This window comes from Leishmania panamensis, assembly GCF_000755165.1.
Source record: "Leishmania panamensis strain MHOM/PA/94/PSC-1 chromosome 34 sequence".
Classification (NCBI taxonomy): Eukaryota; Euglenozoa; class Kinetoplastea; order Trypanosomatida; family Trypanosomatidae; genus Leishmania; species Leishmania panamensis.
This window is the reverse complement of record NC_025881.1, coordinates 1,541,451-1,569,194: the sequence shown is the minus strand read 5'-3', so window position 1 is coordinate 1,569,194 and position 27,744 is coordinate 1,541,451. Positions and strand designations below refer to the sequence as shown.

At 53.2% G+C, this 27,744-nt stretch overlaps 5 protein-coding genes across 5 annotated transcripts, besides 3 other annotated features; all 5 read right to left on the bottom strand.

Moving 5' to 3' along the window:
- Window positions 1–1,465: 1,465 nt before the first annotated feature.
- Window positions 1,466–2,599, bottom strand: LPMP_344130 (putative zinc finger protein; the record flags this gene model as incomplete). The annotated part of the gene is made up of 1 exon (XM_010704533.1): window positions 1,466–2,599. One exon carries the CDS (start codon window positions 2,597–2,599, stop codon window positions 1,466–1,468), a length of 1,134 nt encoding a protein of 377 aa, XP_010702835.1.
- A 1,182-nt stretch (window positions 2,600–3,781) lies between these two features.
- LPMP_344120 (3-demethylubiquinone-9 3-methyltransferase, putative) lies at window positions 3,782–4,657 on the bottom strand (the record flags this gene model as incomplete). Its single annotated transcript, XM_010704532.1, has 1 exon — window positions 3,782–4,657. One exon carries the CDS (start codon window positions 4,655–4,657, stop codon window positions 3,782–3,784), a length of 876 nt encoding a protein of 291 aa, XP_010702834.1.
- A 1,036-nt stretch (window positions 4,658–5,693) lies between these two features.
- Window positions 5,694–6,229: a repeat region.
- A 5,874-nt stretch (window positions 6,230–12,103) lies between these two features.
- Window positions 12,104–12,871: a repeat region.
- Window positions 12,872–13,252: 381 nt separating this feature from the next.
- LPMP_344110 (hypothetical protein) lies at window positions 13,253–14,170 on the bottom strand (the record flags this gene model as incomplete). The annotated part of the gene is made up of 1 exon (XM_010704531.1): window positions 13,253–14,170. The coding sequence occupies one exon, from the start codon at window positions 14,168–14,170 to the stop codon at window positions 13,253–13,255; it is 918 nt and encodes a 305-aa protein (XP_010702833.1).
- Window positions 14,171–16,164: 1,994 nt separating this feature from the next.
- Window positions 16,165–19,194, bottom strand: LPMP_344100 (synaptojanin-like phosphatase, putative; the record flags this gene model as incomplete). Its single annotated transcript, XM_010704530.1, has 1 exon — window positions 16,165–19,194. The coding sequence occupies one exon, from the start codon at window positions 19,192–19,194 to the stop codon at window positions 16,165–16,167; it is 3,030 nt and encodes a 1,009-aa protein (XP_010702832.1).
- A 1,665-nt stretch (window positions 19,195–20,859) lies between these two features.
- Window positions 20,860–21,367: a repeat region.
- Window positions 21,368–23,637: 2,270 nt separating this feature from the next.
- Window positions 23,638–25,443, bottom strand: LPMP_344090 (hypothetical protein; the record flags this gene model as incomplete). The annotated part of the gene is made up of 1 exon (XM_010704529.1): window positions 23,638–25,443. The coding sequence occupies one exon, from the start codon at window positions 25,441–25,443 to the stop codon at window positions 23,638–23,640; it is 1,806 nt and encodes a 601-aa protein (XP_010702831.1).
- Window positions 25,444–27,744: the final 2,301 nt, after the last annotated feature.

Sequence of the window (27,744 nt, the reverse complement as noted above, 5' to 3'; positions counted from 1 at the left end):
GCACAGCAGAGGAATCGCACAGAGCGAAAGAAAGAGAAACAAAGAGAGACACGGCACGCAAGCCAAGCAATACACCTGAATGAGTATGTAGCCGAGATATCCCCCTCCAAATCCTGACCTCAGCGAAAACAAGGAAAAGGCAAAAGAATTGAGAGAGAAATAGAGCGGCAAGCACCGTTGGTGGAGATTCCAGTCGGCATGGGGAAGGTGATTGATTGAAATAGAAGCAGAGTTGCGCTGCTTAGCATGGTACACGTGCTATTTTCGTTCGGTTTGACGCTCCTTGGCGTAGCCCAGCGGCACAGCGACCGGCGTTCTGCATTGCCAATGACACCAAAAAACCGACAACATCGCATCTGCGCGTATATGTGACTAATGGGAGAACTCGGGCCCGGTGAACATGGCGGCCGACATTTTTTTTTCTGCTCTCCTTCCTTCTGCAGTGAAGCAAATTGAGTGCCCGCTTCACGCGCGAGAGATGCAGTGCCGAGAAGAGCATGAGTGAGAGAGTTAGAGATGCAGGTGCTTCGCGCAAAAGAAAAAAAAACGCAACAAACAAGAGGGCAACCGTAATGTAAAGCAGAAAAATGGAAAGAAGAGCACACACAATAACACGTATACCACCTCGGGAGACATAACCCCTTCTTTCAAGGAAAAGGCGAAGGAGGCGGAAGAAGGCACGCGGTATTCGAGGAAAGAACACGGCAAACAAGACAGCAATGCTTCAAAAGATACGAATCAAAATGAATACAAACAGACGCGCGTGGTCGGCACCCAAACCCAGCAGCGTGAAGAGAAGGGGAGGGGGGCGAGGACAACAACCAGAGGTGCTTTACCTCCTAGTGACACACAACGAACACCATGCAATAGGCTTGCGAGCGCCTGGTGCATTTTTTTTTTGCGGGGGAGTTGTTTTCCTTTGACAAAGAAACCACCCGTCAACACGTACGCTGACAAAGAGGCTGAAAAACAGAGAACTCACCCTGTAAGGACCAGACTCATATTTGTGCACCGTACTCTCTTGTCATGCAGCTCATCCACGACGAACTAAAGGGCAGCGCCGACACTGACGCAGGCCGTCAAGTACAATGGAGAAGGACCTCGAGAAGAACTGTCAGCGCGCGTAGTTCCATGAGTCATCCAACGTGACTCCAGAGAAAACAGTCTCGCAGCTGTAAAATGGGCGCGAGCGGGATGATGTAGTCAAGAGCAAAAGCACGAAGTTGCAAGAAGGTGCGCACGAGGAGGGGGAGAGAGAAAGAGCAGCTGAGGTGCGCCTGCAAGCATGCGGGTGGGGGGTGAATTCACACGTGTGCGCATGGGTACAGAGAGTACATCCGGGCCGGTCGAAGAGTCAGACACAAAAAGACAGAGGTGCGGGGTGGGAACGACCCCACTGTGGAGAGTGGGGCGCTGTGCTGCTGCTAATCGCTTCTTTTCCGAAGTCCCTCGTGAAGCTTCTTGACTACGGCCGCAAGCGGTAGCAGTCGTAGCAGACGCGCGCCGGTATGTCGTAGCCCAAGTCTTCGATGATGGCCCTCTTTTCAGAGCAGTTGGCGCAGACGAGTCGACCGCAGTTGCGGCAGTGATGCCTTGACCATCGCCCGATGGGCTCTTTGCACATCATGCAGTTGTCCGTGTCGTTGTCCGGCTGCCAGACCTTCACTGTCTTCCCGTAGCGCCGATTACACATTGGGCAGTTCCACTCACGTGGCGGGCGATCAAAGCGGCTACCACATGCCCCGCATGCCGGGGTGTAGGTACGGCTGAGCAGCTTCTCTGACACAACAGGAGGGGCGTTGAGAGTGTGCCTCAGCTCCTTCTGCTCAATCACGGTGGGTAGCTGCTGCTGCGCACCGTCCACCAAGTCTGACTGCGCGTACTCGAGAGGATGACTCTGCACAAACTCACTCCAGTCTTTCTGCTGGTTCAAAGACTTCTGCTTTTTTTTTGCCTCGTGGGAGGCGCGTTCAGCGGCGAGGGCGTCCTTCTCCTCCTGCAGCTCACGTGCGCGAGCCTCGCGGCGCTTGCGCTTCTTTTCTGCCCTTCGCTGCCGTTCTGCCTCCTCGGCAGCTGCGGCAGCCTCCTCCGCTGCTTCCTCCGCCGCGGCTGCCGCCTGCGCAGCTACCTCTTCCTCCGCAGCTGCCGCAGCAGCGGCCTTCTCCGCTCGGAGTCGCCGGCGATCCTCGCGTCGTTGGTGCCGTGCTTCCTCAGAAGCGATGCGTTCGCGCTCTTCCTCCTCCAGCTGCTGTCGTAGCCGCTCTTCCTCAGCCCTCTGATCCGCCTCAAGCGCGCGCTGCTTTTCCGCCAACTCTGCCTCTCGACGCGCCATCTTCTCCTTACGGGCCTGCAGTGCACTCCGGAGTTCCCGCCAAATCTCTTTGACGTGGCGATCCGTCGCCATTTCGCTGTAGATCTTTGCCATGTCCCTCACGGATACATACTCGAGTAATGCCATATCCTCATCACTAACGTCCCCCTTTAGGGATCGCAGGAGACGTTGAACGGGCTCACCGAGATCCTCAAAGCGGATAGTGCCGTGAGGTGCTGGCGCGACCTCCGCCTCCAGAAGCAGCGGAGATGAGATACTAGAGGACATTGTGGGGTAAAATTGCCTTGAGTAGAGCCGTGTTTTGTTTTGTTTTTATGGGCGTGGATGCGAGGAAAGGGGAAGTCCACGCAGATGGGGATGACCGTTCACAGCGCTCCTGTCGCCTCGGCTCACGTGCTCGCCTCAAACGAGTGGAAGAGCAAGACGGAATCAAACTGGGGAATTTTTCTCAGTGAAGTAGCACCAACGGACTCAATGACTTCACCCAAGCGAGAGCGTCTGGAGAGGGAGGGTGCACAAAAATGCAGCCGAATACGAGTAAAAAAAAAAGAAGAAAAGTCAGCTTGGTATTGTGGGTGTGTAGGCGTGTGATAGGGTATATCGACTCAGTCCGGAAATCTCAAACTACTCCGCAACATATGTGAGAATAGTCATGTTGTGTGCTCATCATTGGCATGTTTATGGACGCCAATGCGATGCACGAAGCAAAAGGGGGGGAGTTAGGAGAAGCCGAATGAAGGGACGTGAAGGAAACCGCTAAAGGGAACTCGTCTTGGAACGCACATGAGCAACACCGTGTGACAACGAAGCCATCACGTTACGCCGTATGCACATCCTGTACAAGGCCGCAGCGAGAAACTAACTCAACTTCTCAGTAGCATTGCATGGGTGCACCTACGTTTCCTGTGAGTCACCACCACTCATGCTCGCTGAAAGGCACCACATGCGCTCTCTGTTTCCGTGGGCGAGAGTCCGCATGCTTCACGCGAGTCAAGAGTCTTTTCGACGTAAGAGAACACCGAGAGTGAAAATAATGGAATGGGAAAGTGGAAAGCTCACTCTGTGTAAAGACCGACGCAGCGCCGTGTGAGCACGCACGGAGAGAAGGGTTTGCCACCTCTACTGCCTGTTCTTTCGTCGTTTTTCTGCTTGGTCGTTTGCCTTGATGTAGAGAAGCTGTACTTTCTTCGGCTCTCACTATGGCGTTCGACACCATGCGAGGGGGGGCCGCTGGAGAAAACGACCCTCCCCTTTGAATGGAGGCCAAGCGTTACCTAGAGGAGGCCACGTAAGATACGGCACACACACACACACACACGCGTGAAAACGCAGCCGCTGAGGAGAAACAACGTTGGCGTGCTGCGTGTAGGATTCAGATTGACTTGTACGGCTATTCATGGGAGTGCGGTGAAAGTTCGTTCTGCAGTGCTCACGTACGTGTGGCACCTATCATCCGCCAGGAGGCATGGTTGCCCTTTTCTCTTCTGTCTGAGGGGACTTACGGCCTGCCCAGAAGTAATGCCCTGTGTTCACGCTATTCGAAAGGCAAAAGTTTACCTGGAAGTCGCCCGAAACAGCGGACTGAAAGAAATCAGGGTAAGTGACGATGTAGTGTTGGTCCACTTTGCGCACGCTGAAGCGCTGTGCAAACGCGGTGACGTCATCCGGTGGAATAAATTTCCGCCAGTCGTGCGTGCCCGGCTCCACGAAGCCTGTGAGCATCTCCGCCACCCCGATGTACACGATGGCAGTCGTCAGTGACTTGTCTATGGTTGACAAGAAGAGAAGCCCACCAGGCCTCGTCGCCTCACAGAGGGCCTGCAGAAACGCGCGTGCATCACTCACGTGCTCGATTACTTCACTCGCCACGACTATGTCAAACTGCTGCTTCTCCTGCTCCACAATGTCAAAGAGAGAGACGTGGCGGTAGGAAAGCCGCTGGGACCAGTTGGAGGGCGAGGAGGAGGCACCGAAATTTGCAGCCATTTCCTGACGACGCTTCTCCGCAACCTCGATAGACTCAGCGCAGGCGTCGATGCCGGTGACAGTGCCCCCAATACGAGCTAAGCTCTCGGCCAGAATACCGCCGCCGCAACCGACATCCAGAATTTGATGTTGCGGTGTGATTCCGTGGCTGCCGAGGAGACCGATCGACGCATTGGTCAAGCTGCCGCCGGCCTTAGCATACGAACGTACAATGTCGTTCACGTAGCTCACACGGATCGGGTTCAAGAGATGCAAAGAGCGCAGCGGTCCTGTCGGATCCCACCAGTGTTTCTGCAGTGCAGCGAACTTCGCCACCTCATCCGCAGCGACACCCTTCATGCCGGCTGACATGGCGGAGAAGCTATAGTGAGTGAAAAAAGAGAAAACGAAGGATACAGGTGCGAGAACACAGGCTTTTCACTCTTGTTGCGCACGAGTTGCGCGAGGTGGAGAGGGCGAGTTCACGCGCACAACAAGTCGAAATGGGGAAGCAAACTTCACACCTGTTCCGTCCATATCTCCATCACCCCGATCAGAAGACGTTGCACGTACTGAAGCTTCTCGGGAACAAAAAGTAATAAAAATATTCGTAGACGGCAGCACAGATTCCAGAGCCTCTGCTGCCCTCAATGAACTTTGGCATGCTGATGGGAGAGGCACACAAACAAATAAAGAGAGGGTGCGTGGGGGAAAAAGGCAACATCGCTACATTACTACGAAGATAACACAGTTGCCTCGCTTCCGTGACGTTCAAGGAGAGAAGTACAGAGCTTCGATCCCGGCTCGAATGGCCGCTAGGTTGCACACGCTCAACATAACACACAAACCAGGTTGGCATGTGGTTGCTCATTCCTTTACCCCATCGCTCGTATCCCTCGTGGCTGCCTTGCTATTGGGAAAGAGGCTGCCAACAGGCCTCGGCATATACACGTCGTTATGTCCGGTACAAGAGAAGTCTCTTTTCAGTACTCTCTCAGCTTTTCTTTCTTGTCTGGAAGCAAACACATTTTTGTTTCCCCCTGCTGTGACGGATTCGGTAGGTAAACAATCAATTCCTCGGCAGAAGTACACGCCACGGCTCGCTTTGTACCACCAAGCCGCGCACCATCCACCGCAAGAAACAGAAAGGGAGAGAGGCGACCAGCGGCACAAGCCAAAGGAACGTGGGCAGAGAGCAGGCAAAGAGAACCAAATCAAAACAAACAACCAGCCATCCCAGTGAGTACTAATCCAAATACTAAAACGTGCATGTGCACGCATGTACGTGTGTGCGTATGTGTAGGCAAGTGGATGGCAGTTCACTTGCACTCACTGTGACACCCCACCTCCCTTTTCCGCGTTGCTTTCTCCTGTGCTCGCCGGTGATGACGAGGGGCACCTCAGTTCGGTACCCAGGCCTCCGTACTCCCGCCCTGCGTAAGGAATCCAAGCAGTCCCTACCCCTGCCAAATCCCGAACCACAGCCGGTGGTCGCAGGATCAAGTACCTACGACATGGGGAGGTCGGTGCGATGTAGTGCTGCTGATGTCGGCGGCCAGGTCCTGGATGGCGTGGCGTCGGAACGAGCTGCGACAGCGAACGCGCTTGTGCCACTCATGGGATGGGCAGCGTGCCAGTGTGGCGCGTGCGTATCCCGCTCGGCCCTCTGTGCCCAACTGGTGTTGGGGGGTGTCTGAGCCACCGCGAGGGATGCACCAGGTGGCGACCGGCATAGCGGGAGCGGCTGTGGGGAGGCCTGCGGAGTGTGAGGTGGGTACAGTTTAGGCAAGTGGCCGTGCTAATAGGACCGAGTCGGCGGATTGCTGTAGCGCGTGTCAACAGCTACCTTGCATGACGCTAAGGGAGCGTGATTTGCCGACAGGTATAGAAGCGTTTAGCTCATGTAGAATGACAGAATGGGCGCTTTAGAAACGAGAGCAAAGACACATCGAGTCCCCGCTAGAGCTGCGGAGGATGTAGTGAAAAGGATGAGAGGCACCGCATAAGTGAGAGCCGCAGTGCTTGCTGACGTGATGAAAGTGAAACGCTTAGTGCACTGAGTACCAGTTGGTATCAGTTCGAAAAACAAAAGGGCAACGAGCAGAGCAACAGAAAGGGCCAGAGGAGCGTGTTTGCTCCACTGTGAGTTCAAAAAGCCTTGCGCAATGTCTTGCAGACTCGCGACGAGACTAGAGGGGGGAGGGAAGAACATGGGAACATTCATGTGCACGCACAAACGATCGCAATCAGGAAAAAGAAGGGAAAGACAAGAGGCGAGCCGAAGAGGTGAAAAGTGTAGAGGGGATGAGTAGCCTAATAATGTGGCGAAACGAGGAAGAGGTGGAAGTGAATAGGCAACATTTAGATCAGCTGCAAAGTCTCGTGCTGACGCAACGCGCTGGCTCCAATGCATCACACCACGGAGCCACTTCCTATACAATTTCACACATGACTATGGAGGATCGACTTGATCACCTACGAAGAGCCCGGCACGTTTCGTGGGGGTGGGGGGAGGGACGAAAGGCCACTGGCAGAAGGCTACTTTTTTGGCGGTAACGGTTTTTCGTTGTTCCGACGCTCAGAGTTACAAGAGAGAGGAAAATGATCCGCAGATGAGGCGCGGCAGAAATCACAGGAAAATAGAAAACCACCCTGCGTGGGTTGGTCGGTGGGCGAGGGGGAGGAGAAGAGTTCGGGAGCGAGGTGAACTGAGGCTTCTGCGGATCGTTTGAACCGCTGGTGGTAGCAAGGGGGGTGGTCACGCCTGAAAAAGAGTAGTAGGAGCGAATACAAGAGATCGGGGGAGGGGGGTGATGGCATGCTGTGCGATGCCTTCCATTGAATTGACTTCAACAAACGCAAGATCCTGCTCTTGGCGTACCGTACGAATATACCCCGATCGACTCTCAAACTCATCCGTCTTCCTCACCTGCTCTTACAAAGTGCATTTCGGCTTGACCGTAAGAAAAGGAAAGGGAAGCAAGCCAAGACGAAAAAAACACACACACACAAGAACATCAGAACAAGAACCACCTTATTCAAGAACGACAGTCCAGCAGGGGTGAGAGGAGAGAGAAGAGCAAAAATGGAGAGACGAAAAAAAAAGAAACACGATGAAAGATACAATAGGGGAGCAGTTGATTGGACCCCTTTTGTTATTTCTGCGTAGGTGATCGAGCCGAGACTCTTTCCGTATCAGGTGGGCAAAGGCCCACACACAAAAAAAACTTAAAGAGGGGTCTGCAGAAATGAAAGAAAGAAAAAAAAGCGACACTAAAAGAGTATCACATGAAGTGAAACGCGGAGAGGACAAGCAAAATGATTACATGTGAGCATGATGATAACCCAGAGTAACAAATCAAAGAAAAACATGTGACAAGCAGCGGAGTAAAGAGTGTTGGTGAGAGGCCTCTAGGCACCACAGCATCAAATTGGTTACGTGTGTGGAATGTACCTTCGTTCTTTGTGGTTTCGGCAGCCTCTCGTGTACTTCCTTGATATCGAGAGTCACAAGGAGGGGGAGGAGGAGGGGGGGATAAAAAGAAAAATGCACCTGGAAAGCGGTGAAGGAAGGGAAAAACTGGTTAAGAGAGCAGCAGAAATTTCAGATGTTTGAGCGCCTTTGCAACAACAAAAAGTAAGAGCAGCTCACTTGATCAACAAGAGCCAGCAGCCACAAGGCCCGAGAGCGCTCCTCACACGCGTGCATAGGACGAAAAGATGACCAGCACAGACCACATCTGTATAAGAACGGAACAAGTGAGCAGCTTGAGTTCCATGGTATGAACGCGGGAGCCTCACACAAAATAAGCGCAGTCGGCAAGAGTGAAGAGTACAGAAGCACAAAACATCATGAAATACAACGAAGAATAGAGAGAAAACGATAGTGATGGTCTTTTTTTCTTTCGCATCTCTTTGAGTTATCTGGCAAGCACCGCTTGCAAACCACGTTGGATGCGTGTGCGAGGCTAACAACATGGTGAATGCCAACGGGCTCCAGAACGAAAAATAAAAAAAGAATCAGAAGCGACGTATAGAGATTCGGAGACAGTAAATACGCCCACATGGCGCATGCGAACATAACATTCATGGCGTGGGGGAGAAAGTGCGCACACACACACAAAGTGGACGTAAAGGGGAAAAACATACTTGGTAGGGCATGGGGGATGAGACACACCAGCCACCAATTCAGTAGAGATGTTATGTGTGCTGGTGTCCTTGGCCACCTCCGTCTTTCTTCGGAAGAAGAAGGATGTGCGCGGGCATGTCTGTTATCCGGCATTCAAAAGGAGTAAAGGAAAGACAGGGTGGGTCACGAACCGCAACAGAAAAGGGGGAAATCCCTAAAAGAAAGGGACATGTGAAGAGGTAACAACAAAAAAAAAAAGAGGAAGAACGAAGAGGTTCGGAGTGGAGAGAAAAAGCAACAGAAAAGGGATAGAATTTACGCTCATGAGAAATGGTGGTGAAAAGAAAAAAAAATGCGCTTCCTTTCGGAAGTTGAGAAAGAGAAGGAAGGGGGAACGCGCGAATGATGAAATCCAACGGCGTACCTACAGATTGGAAATCGCCCGCAAAAGATCCCCGTACGAGAAAGAAGAAAGGTAAAGAAAAGACAGAGAAAGGGGGGGAAGCGCACGTGTCAGCGACAATTTGGATGACAACAACTCCCTCAGTAAAGCAGAAGTGTGGCACGACACACACACACAAAGAGCGGAAAGAAAAGATGAGAAGGTGTCTAAGCCGTTGTTTTATCGAGACCCCTTGCCAGGCAATGTCCCCCCTCCATCATTCTTTGTACTCGTGGTGTGGTGTTCTTGGACTTTTTCTGATTGTCCGTGCCCTTCATCAGGGCTTTTGGCTCACGAAAAGGCAGAGAAACAAAGGCGCGAAGCGAAGATTCAAAATGAGAAAGGCAAAAGCAAAAAACAACAAATAAGAAACGGAAGAGACACAAGCGAGAACAACATCGGCGCGAAATTCGGAGGAGCTTCTCTTTTTTTGTTTGTTTGTTTGTTTTTCACCCTTGTGTGCCTCCTTTTTTCTATTCGTCTTTGTGTGTGTGTGTGTGTTTCGGCACGTGTGCACGCGTCCGTATGATTGCGTAAGTTGCTTGTGCGTACGATTCAGCTTGATGGTGGTCGTGTTGAAAATAATTTTGAAGCTTCGTTAAACTTGCGCCTTTTTGTTGTTGCTCGCTTGCTTTTGCGCGGGACCACATTTCCCTGCATTGCACATCATTCAGAAAAGAGACATGATATACGTACTTGCATATCACGATGCTGCAGATGGTCGGTCTAAGTCGCGCTACAGGCAAAAAGCACTGCGTTACTTGCGTGACATTTTTTTTTCCGATTCTAAGCATGGAGCTTTTTCCCCTCCTCGACTCTCAACTGCATTTCCGCACACCTCTTCCTTTTCCAGCAAGGTGGGGCTTCCTGCGCTTTATGAGAGTGCGTGCGTATGTGTGCTTACGTTAGTGAGCTGGAATTAGAGACTCTTCTCGTGAGCAAATGCAGAAAAAGGCAGCTAGCAGCACAAAGGCCCTTTTACTTCTTACGATACGTCCACCGTGGCTGAAACAAATCGGTGAGAAGAAGTACAGCTGAGGAGAGGGGAAAGGAAGCAATGTGCGAAGCAAAAAAAAAAAGGCAGCCTTTTTTGGCGTTGCAAGCACCACACACCAAAGCGAAAGTGCAGCAAAACGAGAAGAGGCCGCCTGAAAGGAGGGGGGAGAGAGAGAAGGGGTGGAAGACCGCAACGACGATACTTAAATCACGTCTCTGTGCCTGTATGACTTGCCTTGGGTAGTGCTTCGGTAAAGGCGGAACGATAAACGCAGGAGTGGATAGAAAAGAGAGCAAAAGAAAGGAGACCGCCAATGGGGCACGGCTTCTGCACCTGAGAGAAAAAGGGGGGGGCGATGATGGAGAAGGGTGTACGCAAAACGCCATCATCTCCATCAGGGGGAAGAACAAATGGTGGACGGAGTAGAAGAAGGAAACAGAGAAAAAAAAGCCTAGCACCAGCAAGTGAAAACTGCCAACAACAAGCACAGTAGAGAGAGAAAAGAGAGAGAGACAGCAGACGTTTAGGCGCAAAAAAAAAGAGGGGAAAGAGGGGGAGCTCCTTCACACCTACGCATACAACCCTGCCCACTTGCGCTTAGCTAAGTCCTAGAAGACGATAGTGAGGAACGCAAGAGAGTGGGCAACGAAAAGGGGAGAGCCTCTTTGAGGTACAAGAAAAAGAAAAAAGTAAGTAAGAAAGTCGAAGCGACTCACACGACCTCTACCACGGAGTCTCTCCTTAGCTATTCACCTCTCTCCCTCAACACATCTAAACACTCTTCACGCTTACAAGAGTCGATGCATTCGTGCAACAAGAGTTGCCGCTTAAGAAACAAAGAAAAAAAGAAACCGAAGAGCAACCAAACCAGGCACAGGCGTGCGCACACACACACACACACACGTAGCGACGCGGAAAGCTGATTTCAAATATAAAGCATTCACCATACTCTGCGGCACTGAATGCCACAATGCTAACGTACGTGAGTCTTTGGTCGGCATAAGAGCTTCCACCCTATTCTCTTCCTGAACGCTTGCGTTTTTCCGTGTCCTACAACTCTCTTTGCTTCTACTCTTGTTGACTCGAGGCATTGGAATGTGCAAGGAGAATGCAGAAGGAAAATACAGAGAGATGAATGAATAGAGAAACAAAGCAGCCGAGAAGAGGGTAAACGTCACACACAGAATAAAGAGAAAACACAAACGCGAATTGACGACATGAAGTCAAACAAAAAAAAAAAACAGAAAAAAAAAGCTGAGGAAACAAGGCAACTGGCATCAACGGAGGCTTTCCGATAATAAAAGCGAGGTGAATGCGCGATGGAGGCCGAAAGAGATGCAGTGCCACACGGAAGAAGGGAGAGACGACAACCATGTGGTGAAGACAACGACAACAAGAAGTGTAGGGCCCCTCAGGAGACAACAGAGGGACCGAGATGACACTCCCCACATGCACGTACCCACGCATTGCACACAACCGGCACAAAGCCCGGGTTAGGGTATTTTGTCAGGGAGGGCGGACTCGAAGAACATGAAGAGAAAATGAAAACAAAAAGCAGCAGCAAAAACACACTTGTTCGTCTCTTCTCCTGATCGGTGGGTGTGTCGCACAAAAGTGAAGAGGCAAAAATCTCCTCGACCACGCCAAGACAAAATCCGACCAACACACGCACTACGCCAAGCGCACACACACACACACACCAACACTCTCCCACGCGCAGGAGGCAAAACGATAAAACCTACAAAAACAAACGGGAGGGGCGTGAAGAGCGGAAAGGAAACTGGGCAGGATTCGGTAGTCATCATGCAGCTCTCCTCTATCGTCCTCCCTCGAATTGAAGCTAAAAAAAAGAGATATTTATATATATTTTGTGCATTCAGCATGTTTCGAAAAAAAAAACCGGAGCGCCCCTCATAATGAGCTACTCCGTGCGTCGATGTGTGTTGTTATGCAGATCGCTTCGGCCACCATGTCTCCTCCTCAAGACAAACCCTTCTATCTATGCGTTCTCAGACCCTCCAACACCTTCACATACAGTAAGACTCACTTCACGGAAGCTGTGAAAGGTTGAATGAGCGGAGACTGAGCACAAGCAAGAGGTAAACTGAGATAAGAAATCAAAAAGCACAGCGTAAGAAAACACAGACACACAGAGGCATTGCACATACACGTGCGCACACAGGGACACACCGCACCATCACCCCGTCCTCCTTCCAGTCTCAGCGACCCCCTCCGCTGCGAACACGTCTACAGCCGTACGCATGCAATCGCAGCTCGCCAACCCCTTTGCCACGGCTAAATCTCGGCCGCTTGGGAGAAACCGCCCCGCCGTCCCATCGGGCCACGCATCCAGCGGGCTCGCCTTCTCGTTACCCGTCCCCTCGCCGGGCGCGTGCCGGAGGAGCCCGAGGAGGGAGCCGGCCAGCCCCAGGTCAGGGACCTCCGAGTCCCTGCGCCCTGCATGCATGCCATATGTCTCCCTCAGTCGCTGCAAGCAGGGGCGTCCCATAGCACGGCTGGGAGGGAGGGAGAGGGCTCTCCACAGCGGAGCCTGGAGGGCCCGATGGTGTGGCTCGGGGCGCTCTCGTCATGCATCCCCTCGCGCCTTTTTCGCCCATCACGCGTGCTCTGCTGACCCCTGCATGCCAGGCCTCGATGCGCCACACCATGCTAGCTGCGGCTGGCAGCGCGTGTGCACAGTGCCTGCATTTTCGCATATCGGAACCCTTTCCATGGCGGCGCTGTTGCCCGGGCATCTCGCTGCTCTCCTCTGCCATTGTCGTCGATGTCACGGGGAGAGGGGGGCGTGTCTGGGCGGCTTGCCCGCTGGTGCCGCGCGATGGGCAGGACGTTGCCACGAGTCTGTGGCGGCAGTGGCGATCTGCCCCTCTCCTGAATCGGCAGGTCTCTCACAACGGCGGGTCTATCCAGCGCGAGGGGCTCGTGGGCAACCATGTGCCGGCGCACAAAGAGCTCCTAGCTTGGCGTTTTTGATGAGGTATAGAGAGAGAACCGGACGCACCCGATAGGGGAAGCCCATGCAACGCGAGTAAGAGTTTCAACAGTCGCGTGCAGAAAAATAAAACTATCGAGTAGGACTTACAGGCTGGAGGTGGAAAACCACGGAAGTGAAGAGATGACTGTAGTCAATAAAACTGCGTTTGAAGTCAAATGTTTGAGTTTCAGAAGAGGAGCTTCGAGCTTACACACACACACATACACACAAGCCTGGTTAATCTACAATATGGCAATTTGTTTATTTTTTATAGGATACTGCAGTTTCAACTTTTTAGAAGAGGCCGACTGCGCCTTCCATCCGATCTTTCTTTTCAAGATGGAGCGGGCGCGCAAAGCTGACTATATCGTCCTCTTGGTCTTCCCCCAGGCCTATTGAATGCCAAGAGCCGACATCCACGTCGCATTTTGCCTCGACACACTTAAGAGGGTCTTGGCAGTGATGAGCTCCGGTTTCACACCGGCACGACGCAGCGTGGCGAACATTTTGAGCGCCTCACAACTCCCCAGGCACTCCTGCACCGCTTCTGGGCACTCGAGGCGAGTACGCAGCAGTTCCATCACGGGGGTCCGCAAAACTATATGCGAGAGGCGGTTTCGATCGACCAATCCCTCCACGTACATGGTGAAGGGTACGACGAGTGTGCAGACGGTAGACGATGCATTGGCCTGCACCGCTCCCGCATTGAGCTCGCCGCCGATCGTCACCGTCGCGTTCGTGTCCTCGGCCTCGTCGACATCCTTTAGTAGAAAAGCCGAGCGCGACGTCGTTTCTGGTGCTGCGCCGTTGAAGCTGCACTCGATACTGTTGCAGATAGCCACCTCCGGTAATACGGAGGTGTGAGTTGCGCCGCGCAACGATGTGAGTGACGGCATCCACCCCAGAAAAGGGCGAGTGTGAGCCAGCACGTAGTAGCCCGTGTAGTTACACATATCAGCTGGATTCGAGAGCGAATCCCCACGTGATCCATCCACAGAGGCGTGAATAATATCGAACCCACTTAGTACTGTTGCGAAAAAGTCCTCTAACACGCGCGTGCCACCTAGATGCCCGTTTACCTGGCAGGTGAAGGCATTACCAGGACAACAGAGGCTTGCAATGTGCTCGCGAAAGCGGTAAGTATTGAGGTCTGCGCCTCGATGGCCCTGCGTGAACGGGTACCACAGCCGCTCTACAGTGTGTCGCAGCATATCATGCATCTGACGCTGAGAGCCGCACTCCAGCGTGCTGTACGTCTTCATTGGAAAGGCGCTGAACGCCGAGCTGGCCCTGGCGAACGCAGGCGGCATCGCAACAGTAGACAGCAAGCGAAGGAAGAAGGTGTGGGTAAGAGAGGGAGTAGAGAGGCGACAAGTAGCGATTCTATAATGGACCGAGAAGTGGGCACCGATGCTGAGTATGCAGAGGAACAGAAAGCCATGCAAGTGGAAGAAGCAGTGCAGCAGTGTATGTACACCACTGCAGTGAAAAAAAAAAAAAAGAACGAAAACGAAGTTGAACTAAAGCAAAACAGTGGGAAAGGCGGGTGAAGGGGAGAGACTGAGATAAAAAACTAAGAATGCCCCCCTCCCCACGCTCGCGCACACACAAGACGATTCACAAGCAGCAGCAAGTTTGAGGGTAATAAATAGAGAGGTGGAAAGCAAGCGGGAACAAAACCACAGAAGGCGCACTTACACGAAGGAGACAGACCACACACACACACACCAAAAAGTGTATGAGAGAGGGAAGTGCTGTAGAAAGGGGGTAAACGATGCTCAAAGTGTGAAGGAAAGCGCGAAACGTCGTTGGCCACTTTCCTCCCGTATTTTTACTGCCTTCCTTGATTGCGTATGGTTGTATGGGTGGGGAGTGAGGGTAGAGAAGTGCAACCAGGAGGGAAGTCGTTGTCCTCCAATGCGTGAGCCTGTGTGTGGATGAAGGAGAGCTCTTTGTAGTGTTCCTTGTAACACAATCGAAGGGAAAGGTCCAAAGAGAGTCTTGACTTCAATCGCTGCTCTGCACGGATCTTGGTGAGGAAATACGGACTCCGGGGAGAGTTAAAAAAAAAAGAGCAGAGCAGAACGCGGAAGATGAGCAAAAAGGTGTGCTTGTGGGCCCCTTTCTGTCGCCTCTTTCGTACGTTACTGAAGGTCCGGTGAGCAAACACGCATACACATACACACGACCGAATGACGTACGCCAGAGAAAGAGGCGATAGAAATGACAAGAAGCCAGTAAGAGCAGTTGGTGAAGAGAGCGATTAGAGTGGAGAACAGATGTACTGATTGGAGAGGGACGTGGGCCGGCTTGTCGTGATACCGGATGCTTTTATCAGTGACTCCTATCCCGTTTTGCCGTTTCCGAGGACATACCGACTTCACTAATAGGAGGCAAATCAGCATCGAAATAGTCATTCTGCGCTTTTGTCTGAGAACGATAGGCATCCTTGGCATTGCAATCACGTCGCATGACTTGGAGTGGTTCTACTACGTCTAGGAGGTGTAGGCAATGGCGCACTTCGCGAGCCTCCTTCGGCGCGAGCGACTATCTGATTTTTTTCGTGCTATTTTGCGTTTTCGACTGGGTGGGAACAGACATTAAACGACAGGCTGAAATGACAGAGGTGACGCAACGAAGACGAAAAAGAGAAGGTTGAGGGGTGGGGAGAAGTGGAGCCTCGAGTTACCCACCCTACCCCGCCTCCTGCAAGTCACCGTTATCCTCACCGGTTTACGGAAAAAGCGAAGGAAAGGCATAGACAATGAGCGGGGAGTTCAGCGACACACACACACACACAAAAGTTAGTCAAAGAAGACAAGAAGAAACAAACGTACATGCAACCTCTTTCGCGTTGTATGAACGGGCGGATGTACTAAGCACGCCGAGAGACACACAAACACAAACCAGACCGCACAACTTTACTGGACAGCACCACCACCACCACAAGCCGCACAGATAGGGCAACGACTCGTTTTTCAATTCGGCTCGCCACTACCCCCATCTTAGCCCAGCGCAAGGACTTCTGTGAGTGCTGGAAGAGGACGAAGGTACGAAGCCACAGAAAATAAAATCGAAAAAAAAAAAACAACAGAAACCAGCTCTGCGTTACGAGCTCGAAGTTGTGGTAGCGGCACAGACACACAAGTACGTACCCCACACAAAGAAGTTTATCTGTCCGCTTGACCGCTAAAGAGCACATGCCACAACGAAAAACAAAAAAAGGAACAAGCAAAGAGGCATCCTGTGCCTCTCCCCCATGACATTTGGGGCTTCTACACTCTCCTTACGAATCACACGTCTTTCAGCACCAGTCTGCCTGGCGTGTGTATAGGAGCAGCGGGCGATTTGTGTACGTGACGCGGTACCTCATCAGTTTGCTATACAACACAGAAAGGTAGACAATCCAGCACACGCAGATGCCGAAGTGCAGCTGAAAGACAAAGGAGGAGAAGCCCCTCGACTCCCTCACACACATAGTGAGGCTGTACAAAAATGGCATGACACCCAACAGAATGCCGTAGAGTACCTGCTGATTCATCCCGCTGAGGTCGCGGGAGAAGGGGCTCTCGATATCAGCATTGAACACCTGTGGATCGTGCTGCCGCGTCACGAGCGATACCCCATCCTGCTTCACACCATCGAAGAAGTTCTGTTGGTACCACCGGCGCAGCGACAAGACACCCTCCGCCGCTACATGTGACCAACGATAACATCCGCTGAGCATGTAGGGAGCAAAGTGCGGCTTTGTGCCTGCATAGAGCTGCGAAATGGCCATGCCCTGCGCAGCGAACAGCAGGCGAAGTCGGTAGGACGCCTCTGCGAGCTTCGCTTGGCTTAGGGACGAGCGCTCCGTCACCGTCGGCGTCTGGTGCCTCTCTTGCAGTGTCCCTTCTACGTAGTCAATCATCTGCGGCAGCGCCGCACAACATAGCATGCTCTGCACCAGATTAGTACGGTCGAGGCAGTCTAGACAGTTCACCCGAACTAGTCTTGACTGCACATGGGCCAGCAAGAGACGTGGTGCAGTGTCCCTGTGCCCAGAATCGTCCTCAGTGCCCGTCAGGTTATTGCTCTGTAACCCCGACTGCACATCTCCCATGGCGACCTTGTCGACTCCAGTGCGGGGAGCGTATGCTTCGCCCTTTGTGAAATCCAACCACGTGTCCGCGCCACACGCACAGTCCAGTTTGGCAATGCACTCACGCATCATCGCGGCATACGAGAGTCTTCTCAGGTCCCTCCCTGCGTTGTACTTTACCAGGGACACAATGGGGTCACGAGTGGGCGTGTTAGCAGCACCAACAGACTCTTCACCATTGTCTACCGTTAGGGCGGCAACTGTACCGTCCTTCTCTTCGGCTGTCGCTCCTACGCTTGAAGTGAGGGGATAAGTGCCACTTTTGGTAGTTGTGGAGGCACTCGGCAGGTCCTCATTGTAGCGACGGACAGCGGCGGCGAAGGCCTCCGAAAGCGGCTCCTCCAGCTCGGAGGAAGACAGGGTGTCGAGGCAGTAGAGAGTATGCAAATGCGGCAGGCACTGCTTCAGCAGTCGCACATGGCGCCCTAGATCCTCCGCAGCACTGCCAGCCGGGGCGATCTTGATGGTGGGCTTCAGTGAGAGGTTCGCGGGCTGTTCCCATCGCCGCGGAACGGAACCGCGAAGCATGCTGTACACGGCGAAGCTTCTGGCGTCTGAGGTGGTTTCGCTCTTCTCTGTTAAGGACGTGGCACTCTTCCTTGACTGCGGTGTCACCCAGAGCGACGACATCGCCATGTTTGCTACAACACCGCTGTGCCCAGGCTCGAGGCCGCGCCGGTTGTACCGCGTTCCGGCCCAGCGGCAGCACAAGCGAGTCACCAGGGTCATACACACGGATGGCGACGCCTCTGTCTGGGCAACAAGGCCACGAATGTATGAGGGTATGTAAAGAGGCAACGACGAGAACGCCGTGGCTGGGGCTGTGCTGGCGGCTAGAGAGACGGCACCACCACCATAGCCGCCGCGTTGTTGGCACTGCGTCAGCTTGTCGCGCAGCAGTTCATCGGCGCAGACGCAGCTCCACGGCTCGAGCCTTGACTCTCCACAGGAGGACGGTTCCTTGCACGCCTCCGTACGCTCACTCGCGTACTCTTTCCGTAGCACCGCTAGGGTGGGCAGGGCAAAGGCATCACCCACCAGTGGGCCATTCCACTGATACAACTGGCGCGTGACGGCAGCCGCGCGCCGCTCCTCCCACAAATGACTCGCCGCGCTTTGCAGCGCGCGCTTGGAGAGGCGTGGCTGATCGGACAAATCGGTCGTCATGCCGCTGCCTTCACGATTGGGATTCGACGACAGCGAGCCGTTTGTGGTCTCACTCGTGGCGCGACCGCCAGTTGATGTAGTACCGTCGTCGACGTGAGGATGCGCGGTGTGGGTGATCAGAGCCAAGAGGTGTACCGGATCAGCGCTGAGGTCCAACGTCGGCGAGTAATACAAGTAGGAGAAGCGGTTGGGGGGGCCAACAATGCCAGGAAGCTGGGAAGCGCGCTTTTGAAGCTCGCCCTTGTCGTTTCTGCTGGCGGTAACATCTGCGGCGCCGCTGACTTGTTGGCCTCCGCCATCGGCGTTGATTGACTCGCAAAAGCGATTCAGCACCGCGAGGTAGTCGTACAGAGTTTTGGTAGGCAGGCGTTCCATCACGTACGACTCGTTCTCAGCGTTGTCGTCCTCCTCTTCATCTGTCTCGCTCATGAAGTCGCCGCTGCAGGAGTTGCTGCAGGCCTGCCCATATTCATTTCCTTCAGTGTCACCGTCTGCGTCATCTGACATACCCCCACCAGCGCCGCCACTGCGGTTTCCACTTCGCGGACTTCCTCGGTGATAGCGTTGGCACTGGCCATTCTGTCGCCGCCCTGACAGGGCCGACGTGGCGCACGGCAAAAAAAGCCACTGCAGTCTTCGCACGGCGAACACGTCGTGTGCCGCGCTGCCTACGCACAGGGTGCACACGTACTCTTTCTCTGTGACGTAGAGCAGGGCAGAGTTGCTCTCTGCGCCGAGGGGCAGGACGCCGTAGAGCGCCTCGCACGGCAAGTAACCACTCAGCGAAGCAGCTGGCAGCTGCTGCTGGACCGGCTGAAGTTGGTATAGCTGGGAGTACGCCTCGGCTAGCTCTGTCAGCGACTCACGCAACGAGACATCCTCATCGTTTTCCTTGCTTAGATACTCAAAGCGCTGAAGCTCCGGCATCCATCGAAGTGGCGGAAGACATGGCTCATCGGGCACATAGTAAACGCGAGACGCATTGAAGAGGATGCGGCCGCTGTGTGACCACGTCGGGTACGACATGCTGTGTGCGTCCGTCCGCTTCGTTGCTAGTGTTTTTCTACTACGTCAAAGAGGCGAGAGCAAGAGAAAAGGTTCGTCTAGAGCCTTCTCTCTGCCCGAGTCAGGAAAGAAAGTGCACAAGCTAGGTGCAAGCAACTCAGCGGACAGCAAGACAGTGTTTATCGGTATCCCCTCTCATACTGCGCACGCCAACTCGTGTAAGAGAGAGGGGGAAAGGGCAGTAGGCGAATAAGAGAGCGGGAGTGAACAGACAACTGTGGACTATCAGATGCAAAACACCATACATGGAAGTTCACTGTATCGCTGACGTTTGCTAACGATCAACAACAAAAAAGCCCCACGGTTGCAGCTATTCGTGCAGCAGGAAGAAAAGAGAACGAGAGGTCCGGCTCACACAGGTGTGCATGACAGCGAAGCGATTTTGGAGAATCTGTCGAGTAAGGAAAGGAGAGGAGGGAGGTGAAGATGACAAACAATAGAAAGAAGAAAAATAGTGCGAGGTAAGAAGGAGAGAGGATTGAAGGCATTGCAAGTCCACAAAAGTCGACTCCAATCGCGGACATTCGAACAGAGGGATGTGCGACTGTCGAGCAGCACGTGGCGATCCTTCCCTCTTGCAAAATGGAGCGCACGCAAGTGCACGCCTGCACACGAGCAAAAGAGAGAGAGAGGGGGGTTCGTATTGCTGTGTACGGCATCAGTCACAGACGCACACAGGGAAGGGGGAGTCGCTGATGAAGTAAGGGACGGATACGAATGGAAATAAAACCCTACCGAAGTGCTCCGGTTCACATACACATACATAAATGCACGCCAACTACCTAAGCCCGAAGTCCAAACGCGTAAAATCGTTATCGTGATCAAAGAAAGCATCCCCGATAGCGCTCTCGAGTTCGGGCACCGATCACTGATGCTCACTCTTGCGGCACTGCAGGCGCGTAGGGGAACAAAGAGAAATGAAAAAAAAAAGAACAAGATTGATAAAGCAGCAAAACAGGAGAAAAATGCAATTCATCTTTCCAACACTCATGACGCACGCAGGCATAAATGTAAGTCACTTACCCCACCCAACCACCCACCCCCCGACACACACACACACACAAAAGGCAAGCACGACGTACGACGGCAAAATTCAGTGAAGAAGAATAGGGAGAAACAGAGAAGAGCCGAAAAAGGGAACGGCGCAAGGAAGAAACGCCCTCACAACAAAGGGTGGGAGAAAATAAGAGAGTGGCAAGGGGGCTTGAGATGCCCTGAATAGCGGCAGAAGACGAACGACAAAGAGGATTTGAAAATAAAACAACGAATACGTGAAGTCACACAATAAAGGAAACATCATTAAGACAGTGAAAGAAAAGAGCGACTTTCAGGACCGGAGGCGCGCGCTCCTTTGGAGATGCCTCAACAGAACATGAGCTTTACCGCGCGTATATCACGGTAGGCAAACACCCGCTAATGAAAACATAAAAAGAAACAACAGCATCACCGAAAAACGCCTCAGCCCACGCCCTCATCACGATGAGATGAGGAAGAAAACAAAAGGATTGTGCGGGAAAAAAAGATATACTGAGAATCAAAAAGGCACACGAAGCCGGCACAGTCGGGACTGCGGCATACAAAAAAATCTGTAAGCACCCATTTCGAGATAAAATATGAGCCACATGTCACTCCACCACAGCCTTTTCATTGGCCCGTGGCGTCGTGCAAAGTAGCTGTTGACACGCGCTACAGCAATCCGCCGACTCGGTCCTATTAGCACGGCCACTTGCCTAAACTGTACCCACCTCACACTCCGCAGGCCTCCCCACAGCCGCTCCCGCTATGCCGGTCGCCACCTGGTGCATCCCTCGCGGTGGCTCAGACACCCCCAACACCAGTTGGGCACAGAGGGCCGAGCGGGATACGCACGCGCCACACTGGCACGCTGCCCATCCCATGAGTGGCACAAGCGCGTTCGCTGTCGCAGCTCGTTCCGACGCCACGCCATCCAGGACCTGGCCGCCGACATCAGCAGCACTACATCGCACCGACCTCCCCATGTCGTAGGTACTTGATCCTGCGACCACCGGCTGTGGTTCGGGATTTGGCAGGGGTAGGGACTGCTTGGATTCCTTACGCAGGGCGGGAGTACGGAGGCCTGGGTACCGAACTGAGGTGCCCCTCGTCATCACGGGAGTAGGGCGATTGCAGAGGCAGAAGTAGACGTGCCGGATAATCAAGACATCCATACACTTCACACCTGAGAGCACAGTGCACAGCGTACTGCTGGAGATTCCAATGCAGTGGTAGTTACTTGTGACTCGGTGTATGTGTCTGGGTGGTGCACGCTGAGTGTCCTGGGGGGCCGACACGCATACAGAGACGAAAAGAAAGGCGTGAAGGCAAGAGGAGCACAACTGCACCTCCACGATGCCCTCTTTTGGATTTTTTACTTCGAATTTACCATCCGAAGTAGGGGGTAGGGAGGCGGATGAGCGAGTGGGAGAGAGAAAGGGGGAGGAAACTTTGGAGAGAACTAAAAGGGAGAGGCTCCGTGTTGGTAGGAGAAGGCCGATCGCACACACACACACACGCATGTACCCACACCGAGTGAAAAGGCGAAAGTATGTCAATATGTACGTAGATTTAGCGATGCATCTAGTGGAGACGTGGAAATGAGTTTAAAAAATGAAGGCAGAAGGAAAAAAAAGATGAGTAGAGACTAAAGAAGGGGGTACGGGGTCGACCAGGAACAGAGACGCAGGCGATTAATGACGGAGCATATGGGTAGGCTATGCATAGGAGACGACGACGAGCACAACGTGTAAAAACTCCACACTCACTAAAGCAAACACACGTGCACAGATAGGAAGGAAAATAAAAGTGAAAGCAAAAAGTGTCGAAAGGAAAACCGATACGGACAGGATATGTGAGGTGATGCTCATGCGTCTCTACCGCAACGTCGTTCGTGGTGGTATATTGAAAAGGGAAAGGGAGAAGAATTGAAGTGTGATGTCGCGAAGGGGTCGAAAAGGGGGGGAATTGCACAGGCTGCATCCACAATCCTCAGAGAAAGAGAGGGAGAGAGCAGCCCAACGAGGGTTCGCTTCATTCGCCTCCACTCCGCCGAATTCCATGCCGAACATCTGGGCCACGATCGTTCACAGCACAGAAGCTTTTAAAAAAAAAAAAGCGAGGTCGTCAAGACTGACCAGCGAGAGCGAGAGAGCGACACTCTTAAATCACCTGTCTCTGCTTCAAGAGAGGGAGAAAAACGCACATACACCCTCCCCCCGACTTTCGGTCAAGCAAACAACAACCAACATTCCATCCACGGCACACGAATGGAAACAAGCGCCGGACTGCGGCTGGGCACTCACCACGGAGAATCCACTCTGAAAGTCCACCTGAGCGCCAAATGTAAAGAGGATGTGCGGTAACGTCTGTGTAAAGTGAGACACGGGACTCACACTGGGCGCGAGTACCAATTCGATTGCTCGGCACATTCGAGACGCTCTCTGCAGACCAAGTCAGTGAGAGGCATGACGCAACAAGAGCTAAATGCAAAGAAGGCAAGAAAATTCACAAACCACTGAACCGCATGATGGGGAGGAAACCGCCAACGTCGGAAAACGCCTGCAAACATCCCTAACACATACAACAACAACAACAACCAAACACAAGCGACAACGTGTAAAGAACCAACCAATCAAACAAACAAACAAAAAAGAACGAGAAGGCGGAAGAGGCGAAGAACGTATACACATAAACAAGAGGATATGGCCTTACGTCTGAGGCAATGCTAAGTGGGAGTGAAATAAGACTCAAAACGCAGAAGCAACGGATACACAGAGGTACGGGTGTAGAAGAAGAGAAGGAGAAGGAGGGAAAACCGGGAGGATGAGAAAGACATAGATACAAGTCAAGCGGGGGAAGTGTGTCTTGTTGATCAGCTGAGTAGTTCAACAAGGATGCAATTGGAGCGCGCAGACAAGGTCACATTACATGCCCAAAAAAATACCCACACACGAGTGAAAGGGGAAAAAAAAATATGGAGGAAAACCTAACGTAAAGGGATGGAGGTACACTTCTTCCGCCTAAAGGAATGAAAACAAAACAGTCACACCAACACGCACACCAAATTAAACAGCGGTAGAGGCGGCTGCGATTCTCTTCTCTGTTGCGTGTTTGGTGTGTCCCCTCTGTCGTCTCTGCGCAACACGCATCGAGCAGCCCCATGGTGTACACGAGGACGACGTGCGTGGCAAAGCGCTTTTCGTCGTTTTTGTTACCCTACGCCCACAACCAGACCACATGCCGGCACACACAGGCCGTCAACAACTCAACGAGGATCCGAAAGGATGTTAGGAATGAACCCATCGTGACGGGAAAAAGGGTGTGTGAGAAGGGTGGGTCGGAAGAGGGGGGAGGGGGGTGGAGCGGCGGCTGCCACAAGGTCTCTGATCAAACCTCCTCAAAGTCTGTGCCGCGCCGACGCAGCGATCGTCCTTTATTTGGTACAGACTTGCGGTGCTTGTCAGCGTTCAGGGGGCCCCTGTTGTCGTTCAGGTTATTCGCGTGAACCTCTTCTTTGACTTTGGCGTCCTTATTGCTGGCAACGAGAGCAGGAGCAGTCAACGATGTCTTTGAACTGATCGTTGCAGATTTTGCGACGGGCCCCTTCTGTGAAAAGGACTGCGTGCGGGAAGCCATGGCGCTAGTAGGCACCGAATTCCGTGAGGGTCGCGGGTGTTTTGATGATCCTGGTGCTATGGTAGTGAGTCGTTGGCCGCTGGCGGCAGGTACAGCAGGTGTGCAAGCGGTGAGATTGCGCAGCTCAGCGATCGTCGACGCCCTAGCGGAGCCGATGTGCGGCAGAGCTATGAATGGCCCCGTCTTACCCACACCATGCGCATTCGAGTCGTACGCTACCGGCAGTACCGAGTAGTCCGTTGACGAAGCAACGCTAGACACAACGGTGCACGTCTGTGACCCTGCAAAGGTGTCCTTGCTCTGATAGTCGACTGTTCTGCCAAACGCAAGGTAGCCGCCATAGGTGTAGCCGTCACCGGACGCTCCGGGCTCACTCTTGGGCTTCGACGTGGAGCGATGCAGAGGGGTGCTCCGCTCTATGCTCGAGAGCGGCACCGCGCGATGTCCACTCATCGCTACCGCGGAGCTCCTCATCGGGCCCGCGGACGCAGGGGCAGCCACGGTCGGTGCAACCTTCGAAACACGAGCCTTGTAGGTACCGCTAGCAGGCTCCCACAAAGATGGATGGGGATTCACTATGTGTGAAGAAGCGGGTGCAGTGCTGTTGCACGCGACAACGCTATCGGTCTTCGTTGGCGTTGACCCGCGCGTCCCAGGCGCTCTAGCACGCAGCGGGGCATGCGATGGAGTCTTGGCCCGCAGCGACGCCGGTGTCTCAGCAGAGAAGGGCATTCGCAGACTGTCATGCCGAGCACGGACCGCCTGATTCCTTAGCGCTGGCAGACTCATTTCGGCAGGGGCAGAGAGAGGTGGAGCAACTGCACTTACACTGCCATCGCATTCGAAAGTGGTGTTGCTGTCAAAGCTGCTCACAGACACCCCCGGCGAAGAGACCCTCAAGATACGCTTGTTCGGTGCAGAAGGTTGACCTGCCGTGTTCTGGCGGCCGGCAGGCGGCGGCAGCGTAGTCTTGCTGCTTTTTACGCTGGCCACCGGCCGCAACATTGACGGAGAAAGGGGGTTGGGATCCGTGTTCTGCGGCGTGGCATGGGGACGCCGACTGCCTCTTGATGCGGTCACATTGGACAAGAGCTGCTGGGGGGCAGCAGCAGCTGTGCTGCCTCGGCGGGTGGCAGAAACATCGGTCGTTGACGCCACACATGGTCGGCAACGTGTAGCCAAAGGTGGTGTGGACAACTGCGCCAGCGCCGTCTCTGATACCTTCGCTGCTATAGACGGTCCCTTCGGCTGCGCTAAGGCTTGGTGGAGTGGCAACGCCTTAGGTAATTGCCTCTTGCCACGGGACAGCCCTGTCGGCGAGCTGTCTAGGCTCTCCTCAACGAGGTCGTCATCCACACTCTCGCACTCCGGAAGCGGAAAAAACCCGATAAATAATTTGGGACTCGGAGAGAGTTTAGGGTCCTTCTTGGGCGGAATGCGTCCTTCGCGGCGCATCTTGGGTGGGAGCCTCGCGGCACGAGCGCTGCGTGCGTCCAGGTACTCCCCGACATCGTCCTCAACGATCTCGCCAGCGCTCCACTCCGGAAAATCCGTCATTACGTCCTACAGTTAGAAGAGAACTAAGCAAACAAACAGCAAAAAGACGAAGCGAATTAATTTACCAATCAACGCGGAACAAACGGAAATGCAACGCTGCACCGGTCAGCCGGAGGAGGGGGAGGGGGCGGGGCGGAGAACGAACACACGAAGATGAGAAAAGGCGAAACGAAGAATGAGATGAAAACACAAGTGAAAGTGGTAAACAGGGGTATAAAACGAAGGAAGACAACAAGACACAACACCATAATGCGCACAGAGAAAGAGAGAGAGAGAGATGACGAGCGGTTAGAGGAGAATAGAGTCCACACGAAAGGGAATACACACGAAATATGAGGGAGAGGAATGGGGGGTGTTAACACGTATGCAGGAGAGGGGAATAGGAAGAGTGGGATGAAAGAGAGGCTTGATGAAGGGAGAAGGGCTAGAGAGGGAGAACGAGAGGGAGACGCATAAAAGGAAAAGAAAAGATAATCCTTAAAGGCCAAAGAGAAGGAAAAAAGAGGCGCCACGCACGCAACGTTCACATGACCGAAAGAAAAGTTAAGACAGACAAGGCGGACGGAGAGGAAAGGAAAGGGGGGGCAGACTTGGGAGAGGCGTCGCTAGCTCTGCTTCAAGACAGAAGCGAGGAGGTCAACCAGATGAAGAAAAGAAATAGACGCAAACCCGTCACTACCATGCACGTGTCGGCGAGGAGGCGGCGACGGTCTGTGGGGACGCGTCTATGTGCACACGTGAAGGTGATTGCTACGGCGTGTGTGTGTGTGTGTGGGTGGGTGCGTGTGTGCTGACGGGTGTGCCTCCCAACTAGACAAATTCAGAGACAAAACCGAGAAGGCAGGATGGATGAATGGATGGGGGAGGAGGGGATTCGAGAGGAACAAACCAAAGAGACAACAGGCCAATGAAAACGAAACAAAAAAAAGGACAAAAAGAAATAGGCACTTTGGCAGAAACAATAAGACGGAAGGAAAGGGCAGCGCAGTGCCAACAGAGGCGAAGCTCAGAGAGAGAGAGAAAGAGGGGGTGAGTAGGTGGGTGGCAAAGAAACAAATCGTGCAAAGGCAAAGGGACAGGCAGACCACGTCAACGAACAAAGTCTGAGAAAAGTGACGCACAAAAACTCGTGCAATGCTAAGAGGGAGGAAGAGAGCAGACAGCGCTGGTGGATTCGTATGTATGCCTCTCCTTTACGTTGCCCTGTACGTGTGCTTTCCCTGGGAGTCTCTATGTTGCTTTTTCTGTGTAGAACAGCTTCTGAGTAGGGAAAGAAGAAATGCACGGAGGCTGCCAGCTGCGCGCGTGAAGTGCAAAGTTGGTCCTTTGCGTCTATATGTCTGTGGGTAGTGTGTGAGTTCTGTTCTGCTGAGAGCCTGATGTACCTTTGCCTTCTTTCTGTTTTCCTCGGTGCTTTAAGTAAAATACACATGAGCACCAAAGCGACTCGTGTGGTGGGAAGCGCTTCAGGTGGAAGCGCACGTGTGGCCTTTGGAGGGGTACCAAAAATAAGCAGGAACGTAGCCGAGATATAGACAGCGGAGAGAGAACGAAAGGGAGAGAAGGAGGCCTGCCTCATCCCCCCTCTCGAACCTCAAAGAGCTGAGCCGGTGGAAAAATCCACAACCTCGTGAGGTAGCTGCATCCAAGACGAAAAAGAGCACAGGGAGAGAGAGACAAACGACTTGGAATGGTGCCTGGCTGCATGTACTGTGGAGGTGATGAGATGCACACGAACACGCACAAGAGAAGCAATATGGATGAAGGTGCTCGAGAAGGTTCCGATGTGCGCGTGTTAATAGTGACAAGAAACAGCGATGACGAGGACTCAAGAAAACAATGTACCAACAAAGAGAGGGAAAGTGAAGTCAAAGTTGATCAGAGGAGGAGGAGGCATCACGAGCATGCACATTATTGGCGTCAGCATAATACGCCAGCGGTGTAGCAGGGAACGCTGGCCAAACGTTCGATCAAATGGGCGATGAAGAGCTGTCATCGAAGGATATACCGTGTAGAGCAGTCGCACAGGGTCAGAGTGAAAAAAGTGCTCCTGCCTCGCCTCAATGAGGAACAAAGAGGGCGGGTGTGTAGACGGGCATCTAGCTTTGTGGCACCCCAGAACACTTTTTCGGTGGCTGGTGAAGGAAGAAGCCACAGAGGGAAACAGTACGGCTTCAATGGCCAAGAGAAGCACGAAAAAATGACTGTCAAGCAACGAGCAATTCCGCATCGCCGACCAGAAAGAGGAGAACAAGACACACAAGTGAAGAGAGAAAGAGAGACGTGCATTCGCATAGAGTA